The sequence below is a fragment of the Rhamphochromis longiceps genome, linkage group LG9, assembly GCF_057381845.1.
Source record: "Rhamphochromis longiceps isolate RC_006_pf linkage group LG9, R_longiceps_female_GT1.1, whole genome shotgun sequence".
NCBI classification, from domain to species: Eukaryota; Metazoa; Chordata; class Actinopteri; order Cichliformes; family Cichlidae; genus Rhamphochromis; species Rhamphochromis longiceps.
The window spans coordinates 9,229,813-9,251,326 of record NC_140565.1 but is presented as its reverse complement, the minus strand read 5'-3'; the positions used below and the strand labels follow the sequence as shown (position 1 = coordinate 9,251,326).

Below are 21,514 nucleotides of genomic sequence, written 5' to 3'. Positions count from 1 at the left end.
AAGAATTTAATCTAATCTTTCTGGGTCAGAATGAAGCAGGATGTTGCAGGGCTTTTGTATTTTGTGGAATTTTGATGCAAAAGAAATAAAAGGTTAATCTTACCTGTTCTTTATATGATAATATATTGCAAGGGCTACGCTGCAAGCACAAAAAGGTAAATAAAAATGAGTGTAAGAGGACAATAAGGGAAAAATCTTTCAATATTAGATAAAGCTGTGAATCGCTCAGATGGGGGTTACCATTTGATGGTGTATTTCAGGTTGGGTTGACTGACAGTGCTGTCATCGAGGAATATGGTGGAACAGGAGCTGTATTTCCGTCTCACTGGGCCTGGATAATGCTGGAGTTCAAACACGTCCGTACCAAAAAACAGAGACACACACGTCAATCTCTATTTCTGTCATACTTGGACGCGCCAAAGGCCTGGTATGAGGATGGAAAGTAGGGCACCTGTGAGCCCACAAGCTAATCTGTGGGTCTGTCAGCATCTCACTTTGTTGCATGCAGGAATGGTATTTATGGTGGAGTGCATCTTTAGAGAAACATCAAAAACTTGATGAATAGCAAGTTCATCACCTTGAGTAATGACCTTTCTATTCATCGTCCATTCATTTCATTCAAAATTATTTTTAACTGGTGCACACTAAACAGGTTTATGACTTAAACAAGACGATGTTTTCTCATTTGGCCCTGCAGGAACTGATTAATGCAAATTTTGTTCAAACAAAAAAGCACATTTGCACATTTAGCTAGTCCTGTCTTTCAGGTCTCAGGGAGTGTGGACAAAGATGACCTGCACCATAACACCACGCTTCTTCTACATTTGTACTACATCTAAAGCTTTTTAAACACTAAGACTATAATTGGAGTCTGGAGTGTGGGATAAAAAAAAAAAAAAACGGGAGGAACAATGGAAACGGGTTTGGGTTACTTTGAGGGTCATTCGGAGGACTTTACCTTGTTCTCCGAAATGTGTGTTAACTTGCAAAAAATACAAGACATTAAAATTACTAACTGCACAGCAATCATAACAGCAAACGTATTACACACAGTGGCTAATGATTCAGTTACTTACGTGGTTGATGTAAAGGCTCTTCCGTTTTTCTCGAACTGAAAAAAAAGACGAGAGAGCGCTTCAAGAATCTTTGTGTGAGTGTAGTACACAACCCTCACAGACAGGGAGCAGCATATAACCAGGCTTCAGAGCTGCCCTATTAATATAGACTTTCCCCCTGTGTATAATTATTATAAACCACATACAACAAAGCAAAGCAGCTTCAGCAAAAAACAGTTTTTACATTAAAAAACTGAGAAATTTCAAAGCCTGTGAGTATTTTCTCCCCTGCGATTGCACTGGCAAATGTGTGTTAATATGTGGGAATGAGTGTGACCTTATCAATTAATCCGTTCATCATTTAGACATACATGTCTTAATTCATGCTCAGTCATCCAGGTAAGGAAATCTTCAGACACTGAAGAATTCACTTGGATGAGTGATGAAACGTTTCTCCCACACTACGTCCACATGAACAGAATTAACTTCCTGTGATTGGACGTACATGAGTCCAAATTAAATCAGGCATAGTGACTGGTTTATTCAAGTGCAGCCAATCATCTGAGCTCATCTCTTTTCTTTTTCTTTCTGTTCATACAAATCTGGTATTTTGCTACCTTACTTCTGTTTAACGGATGTGATGATTTGTTGGTTCTATAAAGCAGAGCTTTATCGCAGTTACGGCACACGCAACAGTGCAGCAGCGCTGCGTGCGTGTCTGTGTGCATCAGTATATGTGCTCACTGTTGTAACAGAGCACGCAAAGGGAAAAGGGCTGCTAGCAAAGCAAACTGGAGCAGATGGAGAGCACAGAGCACACAGAGACACCTTGTACGTCTCATCCCATACTGTCTGTGTCTTACCTCTCTGGCACAAAGGTGCACACACTCACACTGCAAAGCACGCTGAGCTTTTTCCACTGAGCAAATGTGTGTGTGTGTGTGTGTGTGTGTGTGTGTGTGTGTATGTATTTAGCAAAGAACAGCAGTCTTTGACACCATCAAACAGCTGCACAGCTTAGTCAAAAAAAACAGTAACAAAAAAACCACAAACTTAACCACAGTGATTTCTGAATAGTCATGAAACATGTGACACAAATCACAGCTTTATACTCGAGGCTGATTTCTAACTTTATCAACCATTTACATATGAAAATTGAAATATCCAGTAATTAGAGGTGTGCCATTTTAGTAACTAAATTGCAATTTCTTTGGCCAAGGCTGTGCAGTCCTGTTCCTACATCTCATGGACGGACATGTGCAATGGAAGAAACGCACGCACGCACACAGACGATATCAGCAGCTAAGCAGCAGAGACAAGTCACCTGCTAACAGAGTACGAGGATACGATGCAGTTTGAGACCACACAGAGGGACTGTTCCCTTAAAGGGTCCAGCCCGAACACACAGTAAGCATAGTGTTACCTGCCTACCAAGCACAGACGTATACATGCTTACCTCTTTTGTTGGGCACAGCAACTGAAAAACAAATGTCCAAGTTGTCTCCATGTTTATGACACAGATACTCACAACAGGCATTATTATTAAGTGCGTCAGTAATTCATTTATAGCTGCTGGGAGTGATGAACACAGCAGCTCTCACATATGTTAGGACCACAATGCTGTGTATTGATATTTAATAACAGTATGAGAACAAAGGCCAGCAGACTTTCACATAAGAGCCTGACGATGCTAATACAACACTATCAGCACCTAACACCGGATCTATATAACAGCCTTCAGGTGACAGACTGCTCAGCTGAATCAAAAGCTTATCATCAAAGCAAAGAGATTATGTCTAAACTGGGAAATAATCTAAAAAGCTTCACATTTCAGTTGATAATAAGACATTCCTGTCATTCTAGAGGCACCCGACTGCTACAAGATCAATCTTTGTGCCTGCTAAGGAAGATCAAAACACCCCAGTGCGTCTTCAAAAATCTGACATGAAAGCAGAGGGGACAGGGCTCCATCTAGAGCTTTTATGTTGGATAAAAGCTTGCTGGTCAGTGGTACTTGTGCTGATATCTGAAGTTCCACCTTCAATAAAAACAGCTTGCTATCTCAAAAAGTGGGCATATGCTACAGTCACCTCTTTGCTTGGTTGTCCATGATCCACCTGCAGTGGCTTTGCACCTACCACTGCACAGCTCACTGACTTTGCACAGAAACTCCAAGCATGTCCACAAGCTGCTTCCTCATTTTCAAACAAACCGGAAGACATTATCCTTTACCCACAAATGTAACCCTGCATTATGCTATCCTGGCTTCATCCAAGTAGATCAGGTGTACACCTAATGGTGCGTCACTGATTACGAAAACACATTTATTAAATTTAGCTCTTCTTCATTGTAGATTAATAACAATCATGACACTCCAAATACTCTTTTCCCTCATTTAAAAGTCAGTGAAGAAATTTCAGAGAGATCTGAGATTATTAAAATGTGACAAAAGAAGAGAGCACAACTCACCATCAGTTTGTGACTTGCTGAGGAAAATGGTGCTGGCGCGGGGATGATCTGAGGGATTGTACTCCATGGGAAGATCTAAATACAGAGGAAGGAAAACATAAGCCTCAAAGAAAAGCAGCATTTAAACTGATTCAAATGATTTAATCCCAAATGCAGCTGAAAAATAAATGCTGTCAGGAAAAACAAATTGTTTAAGCTGTTAGAGAACTTGTGATGTTCTTTTGATAAAACTATATTCAATATCATATAATCATCAGGATGACGGGTACAACTTAAACACGCTGCCGGATACAACCTTTAATTTTGAGGTTATAAATGTGGGACTGGCTTCACGAGTTAACCACCTCTCGTCTAATGGTCTGAGCTAAATGAAAAACATATCTGTCAGCTGACAGTTTGCTGCACCAGCGCTGTGTAAACGGTGGTTTGTAAATCAATGCACTAAGCAAACACAGCAGAAGGCTATAGATTTGTACTGAATCATCTTCTGTGCGCGCGCACACACACACACACACACACACACACACACACACACACACACACACACACACACACACACACACACACACACACACACACACACACACACACACACACACACACACACACACACCACCTAGAACCCAAAGATCTGAGAGGAGCTGGCAAGAAAAACTGCAATAAATGACGAGCACAATATCATTCAGCACTGTACAGCTGATAAAAATCAGCTGCTGAAACCTGCTTTGTACAACATTCATCCTTTGGGTATGACACTAAGTGCTTTGTACACTTATCCATCAGAGGGTGTCTGAATGTTTCAATGAGGCTTTTTTATACAAGGATCAAAAGAAACAGTCCTAACTCTGAAATATGCTTACTTGTTACATTTGTTTTAATGGAAAGTAGCCCAGGTATTTATTTCTGGCAACCCATTACAAATAATGTGTTTTAATAGAGGACATGATGGAAAATAATCTCAGGCTACTGGGAAATGTAAAAAAAAAACGAAACAAAACCCAAAAGACACCGATAAACAGATGAGTAAAGTTGGCATTTAGAATACAACCTGATTTCATTTCTAATTTTTTATGTATTTGTACTTGATTTGCTTTTATGTGTTGCTGTAAATATACTGCCTTCCCTTGCCAGATGTGTCTGTTTAAATCCAGTAGCAGCTACAGAGCCTAGCATATGGCTGTTATGCACAGCTACTGAATGAATATATCAGTATCAATTTAGTGTCCTAGTTCCTTGTCCCAATTACATCCCATAGTCCCAGACATGCTGAAACGTGACATTTTACTGCTGAATTATAAACAGGAAATGTAGAATTCGGAGCCTGCAGACATAATAGTTTCTGTGGTTAGTGCAACAGAGAGCCACTGTTGTTTGAACAGCAGACTTTTATTTGATCTAAGGTTGATTTAATGGTGGAATTTTCTGGTGACCTGTAATATCCGGCACTAGCTTAGATGAAACCATTTGTTGACATGACTTCAGAATCTTTATTGTGCTCTGGTCTAGGTTAAACATTTACTCTCAAATGTTACAATAGCCTGAGGAAAAATTAATGATAATGTCACACTAACATTACATCGACACTGCCACGCATTAAACTCTGAACCAGAAAAGAAACAAAACTAAAATTCAATGCAAACTAGCAGCGTGGGGTGGTTAGCCAACGAGCGGCTTCCTGGCCTCCTGGATGATGTCAGTGCAACAGGAAGGGTCACAAAGAACCAACACCCAGACAGACAAACGCAGAGAAAGAGAAACTGATGTCAAGAGACAGGCAAAGAGTGAGAAGCTGATAATGAGAGAGGAAAGGGCAACGAGGGCAAGAGAGCAGAAAAATGAAGGGATGAAGATGACAGATTTGAAACATGATTGACAGAGAGAGAGAGAAACAGTAGTAGAGAAAATATAACGAGTGAAGGTGATGACAGGGGAAGCATTAGTGGAAAGAAAGTGAAAGGTGAGGGAGAAGAGTTTTGCTTGCAACCAGGGGTCTGTTCTTCGTACCTCGCTTACTACATCCAAGATCAAATCATCGCGCCAACTTTGAGCTCGCTATTCCGGTTCTCCGAACACACCTGTTGTTGACGATTAGTATAGCTGGATGAAGTAATGTGAGATCACTGGGTGGCATAACAGGGGCTACGCATCGATAGTAGAAACACTGATCGGCAACCCTTTGATTGGTCGGCGAAAATGTCGAAGGAGCGCGCTCAGTATTTTTCGGCAGCAGAGCAAGAACTCTTGAGTGAGGGATTTCAGGAGTTTCAGAGTTTAATTAAAACGCAAGGGAACACTGCAAAGGCTGCAAAAGCAAGGAGAGAGGGCTGGCAGAAAGTTGCTGACAAATCAAACTCGTAAGTAATTTAATAATTACTTAATTTATAATGGATTGGATTTATATAGCGCTTTTCAAGGTACCCAAAGTGCTTTACAATACCACTATTCATTCACTCTCACATTCACACACTGGTGGAGGCAGCTACAGTTGTAGCCACAGCTGCCCTGGGGCAGACTGACAGAAGCGAGGCTGCCATATCGCGCCATCGGCCCCTCTGGCCAACACCAGTAGGCGGTAGGGTAAATTTATTATATTACACTATATTATATTATATTATATTATATTATATTATATCCTCTTTCACATTAGAGCCACAACAGGACCCACTAGAACATGGGAACAAGTAAAAGTGGAATATAAGAATATTCTACAGAATGGTAATATTTATCACTTATATTGCTTTTAGTCTCTTGAAAAGAGACCCTGAAATAATCTGTTTGTTTATAACAGCAACCAAGAAAAGGGCAGAGCAAAAAAAGACAGGTGGTGGTCCTGCACCCCCTCGTCAACAAGTTGGTTAAGTGAATAATATCCTCACGGGAAAATCGATATCTCTCTATGAGCACACTGTCGCGCTGAGCTAAAGGATCCTGTCTATCCCGCAATATACGCTGGATTCTGAGGACTCTCCTTATCAATCTTGCACCTTCCGCAATGGGTGGCTCGCGTATACGGACAGGACACGGCTGCGACAGGCTTCCCAAATCCACCTTCGCTTTTATAGCCGTGGTCTCTCATCTTGATTACACGAAGTAATTTACTATTACTACTCTAAAATATGAATTACATCTGAAATAATCAAATACATGAAATAGAATGATTAATAGTACATTTCCCTTTTTTTTGGGAAATGACCTGTATGTATCTGTATGAAATCAATAAAAGAATCAAGTACTGCATTATCTTTAGTTATATTGATAATATTTATTTATGGACAAACAGTGGTAAAATATCGCTGTTGCTTTTGTATAAATGAAGCGGACATACCTGGGTGGCCGCGATCTAATCCTGTTTACATAAAGTAATCCTGCTCCCGAGCAGGTTTACGCTTACGGATCTGTTGCTATGACAGCAAGTCCCGGATGAGCTTCGGAGAACCGAACGATCCAAGATCACGCGAAATCGTCAACAATCAAATCCAGCTAACTTACTTAGCGAGGTACGAAGAACGGACCCCAGATCTCGCTGAGTCTTGTTGGTGTAAAGCTTTGGTTTAGTGTGCCATTAAAAACACCATGCAGTGATAAGTACAGCTGAGATCACAGAGGCTCTCTGCACAGCAGCTTACACATGCAAGCCGCTGCTATTGTCTACAAACTCTTTTGAACTTTGTGTTGGAGAGCCACTTAAAGAGCCTCAAAGGACACACACACACACACTTATATATACACACATTCATACATATATGTGTATATACACACACACACACACACACACACCACCATGATGTAGGAGGTAGTGACAAGCGATGCTGAATAAAAGATGGGTGTGTGGGAAGAAGCAGCACTGGAGGAGAACTTAAGGTAGGTTAATGATGATGCACAGTGTCTGAACGTTAGTGATGGAGAAAGTAAGCATGGAAATCACAGCTTAATGACACAGTATGATCGTGACAAAATGCCCAAATGCTCTAAATCTCTGTGGATTTAGATTTAATTTGTGGCGAGGGTCATACACCATTTCTTTTATAAATTATTACATAATGCAATTTATAAATATCTCCCCTGGAAACATTTTATTTGCCATCTACTTTGTGATGGATAGCCATGCAATATATTCAGCTGCCTCATACTGCAGATAAACTCAAAGCAGCACTATCAAGTACTCCAGTGAGCATGCCCTGGAAGGGAAAACATACAGGAAGGCATAGAGCTTGCTGGTCAGCAGTGGTTGAACATTCAAACTAAGAGTGCAACACAAACTGGAAACAGAGACCATTCACCTTTAAAACAAAAGGTGTGACTATTACATGGTGTTGGTTTTAGATGTAAGGCACAAGGTTTACCCAATGAAACCCATCACTATTATTTCCTTTGGTGAACGACAGATGATAGGGGGTCACGAACCTGTCTTTAGGCCTGTGCAGCCGACAGTTGTTTGCTATTCTGCAGGTGCCTATGTAGATCGCAGATTTATTAACCTGTGATGCATCATTTGTACTCATTGATAATTGCATACCTGCTAGGCATGCAACAATTACTTGTACTTTGTACTTGCACTTTTTATATTTCTGCTGTATAGAACTTTGGTCAGGCATGTGTTGTTTAATAAGTGCTATATAAATAAATTATGGCCTCAAATTTAAAAAAAAGTTTAGTTGGAATCCACCCACTTTGTGTTGCCAGCACTTATTTAAGTTGTCTCTGTTTTAATAATGTGTCAGTTCAAGCCTTTCCTCTCTAATTAGCTGTTGTGATTCAGGGTATATGACATTTTCTGTTGTTTCTGTTTTTGTTTGTATTTTGCAGCTGTTTCCTTTGCCCTCATTCACTTGCTAAGCCTCATTACCAGGAGTCACGAAGGAGGAAATCTCATAGGTCCAGTTAGTGTATGAACATTTGGCACCATTTTTTTAAGGATGGATCACAGTGGAAGCAATATAATATCACACACTTTGATCATCTAAAACACCTCAGTTACTGAAGTTATGCGTGCTGCAGTAAGAGGTGTTGTTTTTGTTTTTTAAAAAAAAGAAGGAAAAAAAAAATCAGAGCCAGGGTGTGTCCCCCTCAATGTGTGGTCATTGACCCCTGGCGTGAGTCCACCCTATTTAAGTTCTCTCCCCCCATTTCTCCAACCTGGGGGAGACAAAAGCAACCCGGCTTCCTGCGTTTCAGGAAGTTGAGAGGAAATGAAGCAAGGGGGTGGCGGTTACTCATTGTTAGCAATGCAGCTGAACAAAGAATGGTGAGAAGGTCAGCGTGTGGATTTAAGCCATGCATGTATGAAGCTATACCCTTACATTGTACAGAATACTGATGGAACACAACTAACATGGAAAGATGAACACAAGAAGAAAAAGGGCACCAACAAAGTCGCGCCTACTGCCCCTCCCATTTCCCATTTGATAACTGAATACACTTCTACAAGTTAAAGTGTGGTCATATTAGTATATGACTGGCTGATTTTATGCTACATACCTACTGGATATAGTATTGACTCTGAGAAATAAAGTTTCCATAGTCTAGCACGTATAGTAAATTAAAGCTGTCTTATTATATTGTCTATCATATATTAATACCTGTATGAATTTTTATAAAAGCATCATATAATGATATCAATGATATCATGCACAACAATCAAAACTGTCTAAACATGCTGACAGTGAGAGCCACATGTCGGCCACCAAAGACAATTTAACAAGAGAGCTATTTCAATAACTTCTATAAAAGCACAAATCTTTGCAAAATATACAAGAAAACTGTTCTGCTAAAGTCAGAAACAACAAACTTGTTCACTTGAGGCAAAAAAAAACCCAGCTTTGAGTATAACCAAGGTATTACCATACGTGAGGTGGAGATGGATGGTGGAGAAACAAATGACTCAACCAAGCATCACTGGAGGACTCGCTAGTTGTACTCGACATGACAGGAAGAACAAATGATGGATAATTTGGAATTACTGATTTGGTTACATGGTGGAAAATCAGAAGCCTGACCCAAGAAAGAGCAGAGTTCCAAGATAAGTTACTTTAGTTATTACTTAGGGAAAACACTGCATAGGCTACTTTTGTGATTACAGTTGACTTATGCTGTCTAATTGGTATTCATAGTTTTCAATCGTGTGACCATTCACTGCCACTCAGCAAAACTACTAGTCTGTCAAAGCGGCTAGTAGTGGAGAGTCTTTAGTACTTCAGGAAAAAGAGGGATTTTTTTGTTTGCTTGGTTTTCCTCCCTGTCTTGAGCAAAGACTACTTTAATCATCATTTAATCTTGATGCGTAAATAACGCTGCTGTGGGAGGTGAAGAACAAGAAATTGTTCATTGTTAAAGCAAAAGTAAGTGTTACCAGTCTAGCTTAAACAAACTACCAAACGTAAATGTTATATTTTGTTTACTTGGGAGGGGGTTAATTTAAAGACCATAACACATGCGCTTTCTTTTAATAATAAAATAAATACTCACTAATTCAAGGCTGTGCTAATAAACTGATCAGGAAGGCTAGCTCTGTGGTCGGCATGAAGCTGGACACTCTGGTGACAGTGGCAGAGAAAAGGACATTAAAGAAACTGATGGACATTATGAACAATGCTGGGCATCCTCTGCACACGGCCATTAACAACCAGAAGAGTCTGTTCAGTGACAGGTTGCTTCTCCCCAAGACAAGAACTAACAGACTTAAAAACTCCTTTGTCCCACACGCCATCAAACTGTTTAACTCCTCCCTGGAGGGGAGAGGGAGGGGAAACAGGAGGACAAAGGAGGGGGGAACAACTAAGCTGTAGTGCCTCTTCACCTCACTGTACAATACCTTGTGCAATACTTTTTGTAAATAGTCAACAGTGCAATAGACTCAATACTTGAAATGTGCAATTCACTTGTATTTTTATTTTTTATTCCTATTTATTCTATTTATCCCCTTTGTATATTTTATTTATATTTGTCTCTGTATTTATATATATGTGTGTGTGTGTGTGTGTGTGTGTGTGTGTGTGTGTGTGTGTGTGTGTGTGTGTGTGTGTATATATATATATATATATATATATATATATAACAATTCTGTAACTGTAACTTCGGTCGTTGCTGTGCTTTTTGGAAGTCGAATTTCCCAGAGGAACCCACCCGAGGGATTAATAAAGTTCTATCTTACCTTATCTTATCTTCCTCTTAATTCGGAACCAAATTTATTGTTTTGCAGGATATTCAGAATGTTTTTATGCCGTGAGCAAGATGATCTGTATATACTGTGCACTAGTACACTATTCTCACTACATGCTCCCCAGAGTGGTCACGAGGAAGGCTCCATCCCCTTTGCTGGTTTTTGGTTGCCCAGCTCCAGATGGTGCAGCGTGGTACAGACCAGAGAAGACACAGTGTCAAAAAGAATCCAAATGATGAACTGAATGATGATGACTGCAGCATAAATAACAGTTTGTGAATTGAAGGAAACCACTTGACTCCTACTTTGTGGGGTGGCTGTAGCTCAGGAGGTAGAGCAGGTCACCCACTGATCGGAAGCAGTGGCGTGTCTAGAAATTTTTTGTTGGGGGGGCCAGGTAGGGGCACAGATTTGGAGAAGGGTGGCAGATGTAATTGGCAGATAATGTTAAAAACAATTCTATTAACCATAATTCAATAACCCTGTAAACCTAATAACCGAATGCGCTTTTAACTCTTATTAGAATGAGATTTTAACCACTACGGTGCAAAGTTTTTAGATACTGCGTTGCTAAAGGACAAGAGATACAATCAGTGTTTTGTCAGTGTTTACTCAGCATTCAAGGACAGCAATATTTGCATAGTATTTTTACTGACATATAGTACACATATGTTTTGGGCAAAAACATTTTTTAATATTAAAATATGAACATTTGTAACAAACAATTGACAAATTAGCCAATGCAAAACTTTATCTGCCTGTTAAAAAAAGAAGATAATCTTCTCACAAACTGGTGTTTGATTGTGAAACAGGAAAAAAGTGGGGAAACAACTGAAAAGACTAACATTTGAATAAAACCTAAAGGCAAGTAAATACTTTCTATGCTGCCTTATGGTAAACTTTGGTAATATTGATAAAGAACAACACTGGCTGATGATGAAATCCAGTCAGCTGGCATGGTGACACTGCCAGTATTAACCTGCAGGGCTGGACTGGGACAGAAAATCGGGCATTTTGACTAGAGACCGGCCCCCCAGGTATTAAAGCCATAAAGCCTTTGACTGAAAACAAATGCTGTTGTGACAGTGATGTACAGTCTTGTTGGTATATGTATGATTTCTATACATTTTACGTCAGATAAAAACTTTGGTTGTAAGATTTAGATAATTATTTAATAAAAGCTAGATATTTAAATTGAGAATAAGAAAGAAAAGTATTTCTTTGTGCCCCACCTTTCCCTGTTAATGCCCTACCTGCCCCCTGGCAACACTTTGCTAGACCTGCCCCTGCACAGTTACCAGCTGTCAGCTGCTTAGAAAAGGATGCTGGTGTTATTTGTCTCTCAGAAACAGTTCATAACTTCCCTTCAACTCATTCATGTCACCTAAAAGGTAAACCTGTTTCTCCATCACAGCTCTGATGATTCAGTAAGGACATCTCCTGGTTTCATCTTCATGTTTCCCTCTCACCACATATCCAAACCGACATCATGACCAGCAGCTTTACAGCTGTGGCTCCAGCAAACATCAGCTGATACTAGAAATTAATATTAAATAAATTCTAACAACAGCTGATCAAGCTTAAACGTGCTGCTGTTGTTTAGCGCGACATCTGCTGGTTTCCTCTTTCTGGCGCAAAGTGGGCGATAAATAAACAAGAGAGACGATCAGCTGATCATTGATCAGTTTCATGATTGAAGTAGCAACAGGAGAGGGAGGGGGGAGAATGAGAGAAGAAGAGGCAGCTGTGCAGCGTAAACACAGAATAACTCCAGCTTTGTGTCTTTTTCCATTCTGCAGCTCCATACAGCAATGTTACGACTTAGATTATATCTTATAACTCATAACTCTTATGTTAGCTCCCCTCTGTAGCATACTGTCAGAAATATTCGAGGGCTGCAATAATTCTTTAAGTGTTATTTTTTCCTTGGGATTCTAATTTCACCGAAGTTTACTAAACTCAACAAACTTAATATTACTTACCGGGACATTTATTCTGTCCTCATTTTCTTTCACCGAAAAATTGTTTCCTGCAGTGCCGTCTTTCTGCTTGGCTCTCCTACCTTTGCTAACGTGATGCACATAGCGCAGAAGCCGATGCTGCATTCACTTACACTCGGATATCTGAGCTTCACCGTGAAAACATAATCGTACATTTGATATTTGATTGAATTTTATTGTTTTGCCTTTGGGGTGGCACCTGGGGTGGCCAGTCTGGTTGGGGGGGTGGCCTGTGCCCCCCCAGGCCACCCCGCTGGACACGCCATTGATCGGAAGGTTGGAGGTTCGACCCCAGGCTCCTCCAGTCTGCATGCCAAGTATCCTTGGGCAAGATACTAACCCCAAGTTGCTCTCCAATGCATCCATCGGAGTATGAATGTGTGTGAGTGTAGTTAGAAAGTAGGGCTGCTCAATTAATCCAATTTTAATCACGATTACGATCTGGGCTTTCAACGATCATTAAAAATGACTGAGCCGATTATTAGCCCCTCCCTCGTGCTTTACTCTCGTGCTGCTCCGTGTGGCAAATCGAGCGCACCTCTCTGCATTTCGAACACGTGTCACAACAATTAAGAGCAGCGCCACGGACCGGTTTATGCCCGACAATATTTTCATGGACCGGCCTTTAAGGTGTCGCGGATAAATACAACAAAATAAAACTAGTACCGGTACCGAAAAAAAGAAAATTTATTCATAACACACCTGAAAATACCAAGGAAAACCGAGTAAACGATAAAAACGATAACAAAATAACGCTGAAAACCGATAAAAACCCTGAAAACTATACATTTCACGAGAGCCTCAACTCTCGCGGCCCGGTACCAAATGACTCACGGACCAGTACCGGTCCGAGGCCCGGGGGTTGGGGACCGCTGATTAAGAGGACCCGAGGGAAGTTCGGAAAGCTAAGCAGAAGTTATTTGGAGAGGAGAGTGACTGCCGTTGGTTGAAAAGAGAGGTAAAAAAACTTCAGTGGTGTGGAAACATTATGGGTTCGCGGAGTCAGACGTGGATCAAGTAGACACAGTGTGTAAACTTTGCTACGGTGTCGTAGCTGCACCACAGAGCAACACTGCAAAGTTCACTAAACATAGATGTTTACATTTTTCATTTATTTTTTATATTGCAAACATTTGCACTGTTATCAGTATTTGCACACTATTTTATATTATTTTTTGACAATCTTTAAAGTCATTATTCAATACATTGTTATTGTTAAATAAATATAGTCAAATAATCGAGATCTCAATTTCAGTGAAAATAATTGTGATTATCATTTTTGCCATAATCGAGCAGCCCTACTAGAAAGCACTCAGTATAGAGGTAGTGCTTGTGAGAATGGGTGTGACTGGGTGAATGTGGCGTGTTGTATACAGCACTTTGAGTACTCCGGGAGAGTAGAAAAGCGCTAGATAAGAATCAGTCCATTTACTCCTGTTTAACCTTAATTTACGTCAATTTACGTAACCTTAATTTTAAGCGATGTTTGCAAAGGCATCCGCGAGCTACCATGCCTGACTTTGCCCTGATAACAGAGAGATGGAGAAATCCACGAGGAGGACAGACTTACTCACACATTCACTGGACGCAGTTAGTGAATAAAGGCTTTGACGGCACATCTTAACAACACTCCTATTTTGATAAGAAAACACTGCAGACTGCAGAGAAGACATGGACTGTACGTTGTCATGAGCTCCGTTGTGGTTTTAATCTGCACCTTTGAGAAAGCATGTTATCTGTTTTGTAACATTTGGAACCCTATCAGCCTATGATACGGCAATTGTGTACTTTTAGCTCTACACTACAGGAGATAAGCTGAACAGGTCAGAGTTACAGCTGCTTTATTTTCTTTTTCTTTTCCTTTCTTTTTAAGGGAACTATCTAACTAGTGTTATCCCATCTTGACACAGTTCAGTGTCTATCATGGTTACCATCAGGAATTCCTCCAAACAAACTACAATTTACTATTTAAACACTTGACACACACTGAAAATTGTTTGGTTTAATATGCAGTTACATTTCTGGGCATCAAATTGGCCAACTCTAATATTAAAAAATTGAGGTTAAAGGTCATGAGGGTGACTAAATGGCTGAAAATCCAAGTGAATGAATAACTAATGATGAACCCATATTTTTAATTTTACCACACACACACACGCACACACACGCACGCACACACACACACACACACGCACACAAACCCTCAGCAGTGCCATCGCAGCTCTTTCTAACAGCTTAAATCACCCCTCAGCCTGTATCATCGATCCCCGACAGCTACCAACCTCTGTGCAGTGATGCAGACTCATCAAAGTAAAAAGAGCTGAGCTTTTATCAAAGAAAAGCCAACAGGGACAAGAAGATGAAGCAGGAAGAGTTGGGAAAATTGCACCAGAACACACCAGAAAACAGCTCTCATTTGCATGATTACAGAAAGAAAATCAATTAAAAAAAGGCTTGTAAACACGCGTCTACTCCAAGATGAGACATGTGTATACAATGTTACAAGCATTTAAAAGCGGTCAGCAGTAAGTCAAAGCTGCAGTGGCCTGATGATAAATGTAGGAAGTGTTGCCCAGCCACATGAGTGAATTACTTTGTGGAAAACAAATGCTAAGAAACAGGCTTCTTATTTCTCTTGCATGACTGTGTGAGAGTGTTAGAGAACAGTGTGTCAAGCCAGTCAAGAAGCAGTGAAAAGTATTGCTAAGCAGAATAAAAATAAACTGAGAGAAGAGAAGTGCCAAGAAAGTTGTTAAAATGATGAATTTGATGAGTTTTCACATTTAATGAGTTTAGTGCATATCTCCATTGGATTAAGAGCCCATAGCTAAACAGCAAACTGCTTTGTCAAACATAGACACAGATGTACTCTGAGCTACATGCTAATGCTATCATGCAGATGCAGTTTTACCAAGCTCGTCGTCCGAGTTGAGCTTGTTAGCATGCTGGAAGATGCAGATTAGAACTCAACGCAGGGGCAGATGAGGCTGATAGGATTGTCATTAGTTTAATAGGAACTTGTTTATGAAGCATTGGTTAAAATGATATGTAATGTACCATTGGGTTCATAGTGAATAGATTAGCAAAATGTTACAGGCTGTGGAGGAGCGGTCAAGAATGTCACCAAATACCATCACAGTCAATATTGACAATTGTCAACAAGAAATCGAAGTTAAAGCAACAATAACCGCCATGTCACAAGGACTTTATACTGAGGAGCTGGCAGGTTAAAGATCATTTAACAGCATTTAATGTTGGGGTTGTTCTCACATACGGCTCAGGCAGGTAATGCCTAATTCATGGCACTGGATTTCTAAATATGGCTATGAATACAGTGCCAGCTATACAAAAAAAAAAAAAAAAAAAACATACCTCAAGTCTGTCTACAGATCTACATCCTGCCTTGTGGCGTTAATACATCCTGGACTGACTAACAGGAGTTAAAAGACCTTGTAAGGAATTACAAAGAAACAGAGCCTTGGAGCTCCAAGTTTGAAGACTCCATTAAGGCTGAAAGTGTACCGACATACAGATGTAGAGAGCTGCCGTTGAAGAATGGTTGTAATTAGTAAAAGCTTAAATGAAACAACCCAGGGAAGGAACAAAGAAATTGAAAAAGTGTTCCTAAAAAAAGACAACAGCACTGCAAACTCTGCAGCAAAAGTCCCAGTTTCTTTGAAAATCGCTCAATAGACGCTAGAAAGCATTTTAAATATACCAAGGACTGCAGAGACAGACAGATGGAGATTGAAACAAATATCGCAGAGGCAAAGAGCGGGTGGCTACACTCCAAATTGTTATCGACATTGCATTTAGGACGGCAAGTGACTCATATTTTCCCAGACACTCAAATCTAACAATCACATTTAATGCAATGGCAAAGCAACATCAGCTGTTTTCTGCCTATGTGTTAATTAAGAACAGGAATAAAAGCTGGAGAATCTTTGATTACATCAACATTCTGTTAAAACACTGCTGCCTACGTGATGAATAAAAGCCGTTTTTGAGCAACCCAAGCTGCTAAAGCTGCTAAAATTGCATGAAATGCTGCCAGGTGTGACTCAAACTCACATGCTCTGCCCTTTAGTTAAAAATGTAATCACAGAGATGCAATCCCCATGTCGATCACTTTCCTGCGTTGTTGTTCAATAATCAGAGAAATGTAGTTATTTAATGGCATGCTGTCATATTACACATCTAATACAGAATTTACAACCACAAGCTTCACATTTTCTAAGATGACCTGGCATTTTTCCACCCAACCTCAAAGACTGTGTGGAAAGTGGGAGATTTATTTTTATTTTTCAATGTGTTTGTTCTGTGTGTATGTAAAAGGAATAACAAGTGAGATATACAAGCACATGAGGGATATTAGGGGCTGAAGGGAACAATGGGCAGGGAGGGGACTCATTTACTCTGCACCCAGCTGAGCACTATAAACCCACCCTCCCTCTTTCTTTCCCCTCCCAACCTTTGCATCCTCTGCTCGCTGTAACTAGGCAACACTAGCTTGAAACGATTCGGATGGTAGAGGCAGGCCCATCAAAGGCAAAGACAGACAGGCGGGCTTGCTGCCTTTTTCTTCCCTTCCTGTCTTTCTCTTTGCCTTTACCACCTGCTTATACTGTACTAATTGCTGCAGACCATTACACTGCTTGCTGATGCGGTAATACAGTGCAACACAGGATGAAATCCGCAGTATGAGATCCACAGCATCGTCTTTAAGTGCAATGCAAAACTTCATATGCCTGCTGCATCCACAGAAAAACAGCAATTGGATCTCATCTCAGAAGTTCAGTTTAACTAGGTGTTTTGGGGAAGTCAGGCACTGGTCTGAAGACAGTGTCTGGGTTGAAAGCAGCAGTTGATAAAACAGTAGGAAAGAAAATCAAGCGCACAGGGCTGACAGCAAAGAACTGACAAATAAGGAAATAGAAACAATAGTTGAGGATTAAAATAATCTTTATAAGCACACACACGCACACACACAGATCAGAGGTGTGGCTGTACTGAAGCACCATCTCTGCTGACACATAGGACAGATATGGCCAATTAGTGGTAACAGGATTGAAGCAGTCTAAATAAACAGCAGTCTGGGGGGACATAATGCAGATTTGAAAAAGCAATCCAAGCTAAAGTTTCTCTCTCGGTATAGACAAACTAGGAAAAACTATCTGAATGGACAATCCGGTAAATATGATACTGCACTGTAATGCTAGTGGGGTTCTAAGTATATATGTCAATTTAAGAACAAGGAATTAAAACAGTGGAAGGAAACTACTGAGCAGCTAGTACTTATCTTGCTCTTTTATTCTAAAAGCACAATGACGCTGATTTGAGATGTAACAATAGTGTGGATATGCTTTTGGCCTGTGTTTGCTGGACCTGTGAAAGCTGCTCAAGTGTGATGCATTAGCCCTGCCGCTCTATGCTCCTCAACTAATCCAAACCACTCTCTCCCTCTCTCTGTGAGCTTTATCTAGTGTCAAGCTGTGGAAGGAGCCGGGGATGACAGGAAAGCCATCTGTGCCAAGCTCCATCACACTCTGCCCGTGCTGACATTTCCACAACGCGCATGCACGCTGGAACATGTTGGAATCAAAATCCACACATACCCACGTACGACATTTGTACACAAGCATGCAACCAAAACAAACACAGCAGAGTAACTATGGCTTTCCAGTGATGCACAAAGTTAGTGGTAAACACTCGCATGTGTAGCGTGACAGGGAACCATGAACTGAAGAAGCAGTTTAGAAAATGGGCGATGAAATAAATGATAGGCAAAAATGAAAATGAGCCGACGTCAAATTAGCTGAACCACCCCACTGCAATGACCCATAACTCGCATCTGAGTGGTATATTGTCGACTGTGGTGCCTGTCAGGTGTTGGCGACATGTTGGCAGCCAAGCTCGGTTTCCAAAAGCCAATCAGCAGCATGTAATTACCTCCACACCTGCTCACACCGTAACCAACAACTCCACTGGTCCCATCTGATGATGTGATGGCTGCGAGCGCAGCTTATCTGGGCAAATCAGCCCCGATGCCACAAGGGTCACCACAATCAACAACAGCTTCATTCACTACTCTACCCTCAGAATGATCCCACGTCACGTTTCCTTCATAGGGCAGCATCATCTGACTGCAATTACTCTTACTGTCAAGTCCCATGAACACCTACTTTTCATTCTCAAGAAGGTGTCTGAAAATAATATGCTACACTGACGACACTGATGTGAAAGTATGAGCTAGACAGATGATGCAAGAGAAAAATCTGCTGATAATGACAGCTCTTCCTGTTTCTCAATTTGAGTCTTGCCTCTGTGAATAATTTAGCAAATGTGTTTTCACTCGCAACTTCTAGTTTGTTCAAGTTCTCACTTTATTTAAAAAGACGGGTATTTATTTTGAGATTAATTTAAAATATGTAATACTGTACTAACCTGCAGAGGAGGTCGACCAATTTAACTTGTGAAATGAACCAAGGGAGTCGCTTTTCTTTTAATGCCTCATAAAGAACATCTAACAGCAGCAGCAGGTGTTGAAGTCAGGCAAAGTCAATTTATTTATACAGCACATTTATACACAACACAGCTGGAAGGCTGATCTAATGTGTTATGAACAAACATCTGAATTTGTGTATTTCCTCCTGCTTGGATTCCATTTCAGTCATGCGGCTGGTTAAAACTGGAAGAAAAAAAAAACAGGCTGATTTTCTTTCTAAAAATGTTTAACCACGGGTGTCAAACATAAGGCCTGGGGGCCACAATCGGCCTAACAAAGATAGAAAATCTGAGGAAGTGCATAGATTTTTTAGGTTTTACAGTTTCTTTTACAGGTAACCTTAAAATCAAAGCGAGCTATATGTGGCCCACGATGTAAAACGACTTTGACACACCTGTGTTAAACCATGTACATATGCCCGTTATCACTTTTTGTGCTACAGAAGCACTTTGGGGGGTTAAGTGCCTTGCTCAAGGACATTTAAAACAAATAAAGAGGAAGATTAAAAAAGGCTTGAGGTTAATTTTAGGTCTTTTTTATTATAGAATATAAAGAATGATGTAAAGATTCTTGCTGTTGATGCGCTCTTTCTTTAAATCAACACAAACAGACACTGTTTTGTCTTCACAGCTTTTCTAATAATTCAAGTGGCCTGTTGACAGCTATCCCCAAAAGATCTCTTAAGCCGCCGAAACACCACATCTAATGTCGCTGCGTGGTAAAAGCAGCAGTTACACCAAGCAAGCAGACACACAGCATTATTCAAGCTGATTCCTGATTCTAACATTCAAAATAACTGGTAGGGATCTACAGAGACACCGGCCACAGGCAGTTCATCTTGTTTGGTCATCCTGCTTGCAAGAGCCACACACTCTTGACAAGCTGGACGTGTAGAATACACTCCAGAATACAGAATGAGGACCTGGATCACAAAGGTTACCGGCATTCCCACGCCTCACTACCCAGCCCTCTTCCAAAAGCCCCTGCTTAACATTTTGACAGCAAAGACGGAAAGAGACAGAAAAAAAAAAAAACAGCCTTTAGGCCAAAATTGCAGCTTAATTGTTGAGTTTATTTTTCTCTCAATCAACACCAAGTTGGTCAGATCAAAATATTCAGGCCCAGTGGAGCATCAGGGCTGCCTTCGAGCAGACCTATTTAAAACTCTGCGCGCACATGGTTGAACCATGAGTGCTATTTTAACAGGTCTTCTGCCCACTGGCCTTTATAAATGATGATTTCACATACACATCTGGCATTTCCTTTGTCACTTTTTTTTTTCTTTCCATTAGATATAAATGATTTCACTAACCTCAGGCTCAAACAAACTACGGATAATTTTTACATTTACAAAATGTTGCTGTAAATTTAAAGAAATTCCTTACTTTTTGTTATAAAAAGTGCACTTGTGAAATTAAGCAAAGCACTTTTTTTCTTTTTCCAATATCTGGTAAAGAAGTAAAGTCCAGAGAAAACCAGAGTTAAGTAATATGACCTTTGAATCTAACAGTATTTAACCGACTAAACAAATACCTCAAATTATTTCATGTACAGCAGCACCGAAAGTCCAGCGAGATCCATGAAGAGACACGTTCTCGTATTTTAATGAGTGCTCCTTATCAGAGATCCAGAATCTTGCTCCCTTCCCTTCATCAGAAGTGGCAGAAAGCCATTACAATGTGAATCTCTCTGGGGACTGCAGTGACTAGTTCATTTGTGGACAGTAAATGTGTCTTCCCACTAGAAAGCCAAATCAAGCCAACCGGGACACCAGAATGAGATTGTCACAGACAATTGGATTTTCATTAACAATCTGTGAATCAGTTAATTTGTTTCTAAAATGGAAATTAAGTCCCTCTGAAATGATTTGTTAGTCCTTTAGGGAAATCACTGGCTTGTGCCCGCAAAAACAAGAAGTTGTCAAGCAAATGAAGAGTTTCTTGCAGGCTGTAATTGTCAGTGTCTTAAAGCAGACATGATTCAAACCATCCCCACCAACAACAGCCACTCAACAGCTGATGCAGCTTCTTTGCTTCATCAAAAGCACATTTCACGTCTGGCTCCTATCTAAAAAGCTGAGGCTGTCCTGTTAGTGCAGCAGTGTGCCTAAACACAAGTAACTAACAACAATACAGAATTCCTCCCGAGATATGGTCCAAAAACAGACACTACAACACCGATGAACACGGCCTTTAACATGCCGGTTCCCAAGTACAAAGCTGTGTGAAGTCTGACTGTGACAATTTGCACCAATGTGAGAAAACCCCAGGTAACAGAGAGATGAAATCACAGCTAGCGAGTGTTTGTTCTGTGTGCTGCCTAATGC

General features: G+C 40.5%; 1 protein-coding gene across 2 annotated transcripts in view; it reads right to left on the bottom strand.

Annotated features, from left to right (window-relative positions):
- The window catches only part of ccny (cyclin Y), a 45,930-nt gene that overhangs the window by 12,939 nt on the left and 11,477 nt on the right, over positions 1–21,514 (bottom strand). The window contains exons 2-6 of one of the 2 annotated variants that reach the window (XM_085418162.1): positions 3,525–3,599; positions 1,077–1,111; positions 959–982; positions 241–341; positions 104–139 (exon numbers count right to left, since the gene is read on the bottom strand). In XM_085418162.1, the coding sequence (XP_085274288.1) occupies positions 104–139; positions 241–341; positions 959–982; positions 1,077–1,111; positions 3,525–3,599 (271 nt within the window). The remainder of the gene's footprint in view (positions 1–103; positions 140–240; positions 342–958; positions 983–1,076; positions 1,112–3,524; positions 3,600–21,514) is intronic. The other variant, XM_085418163.1, reaches the window with a different exon arrangement.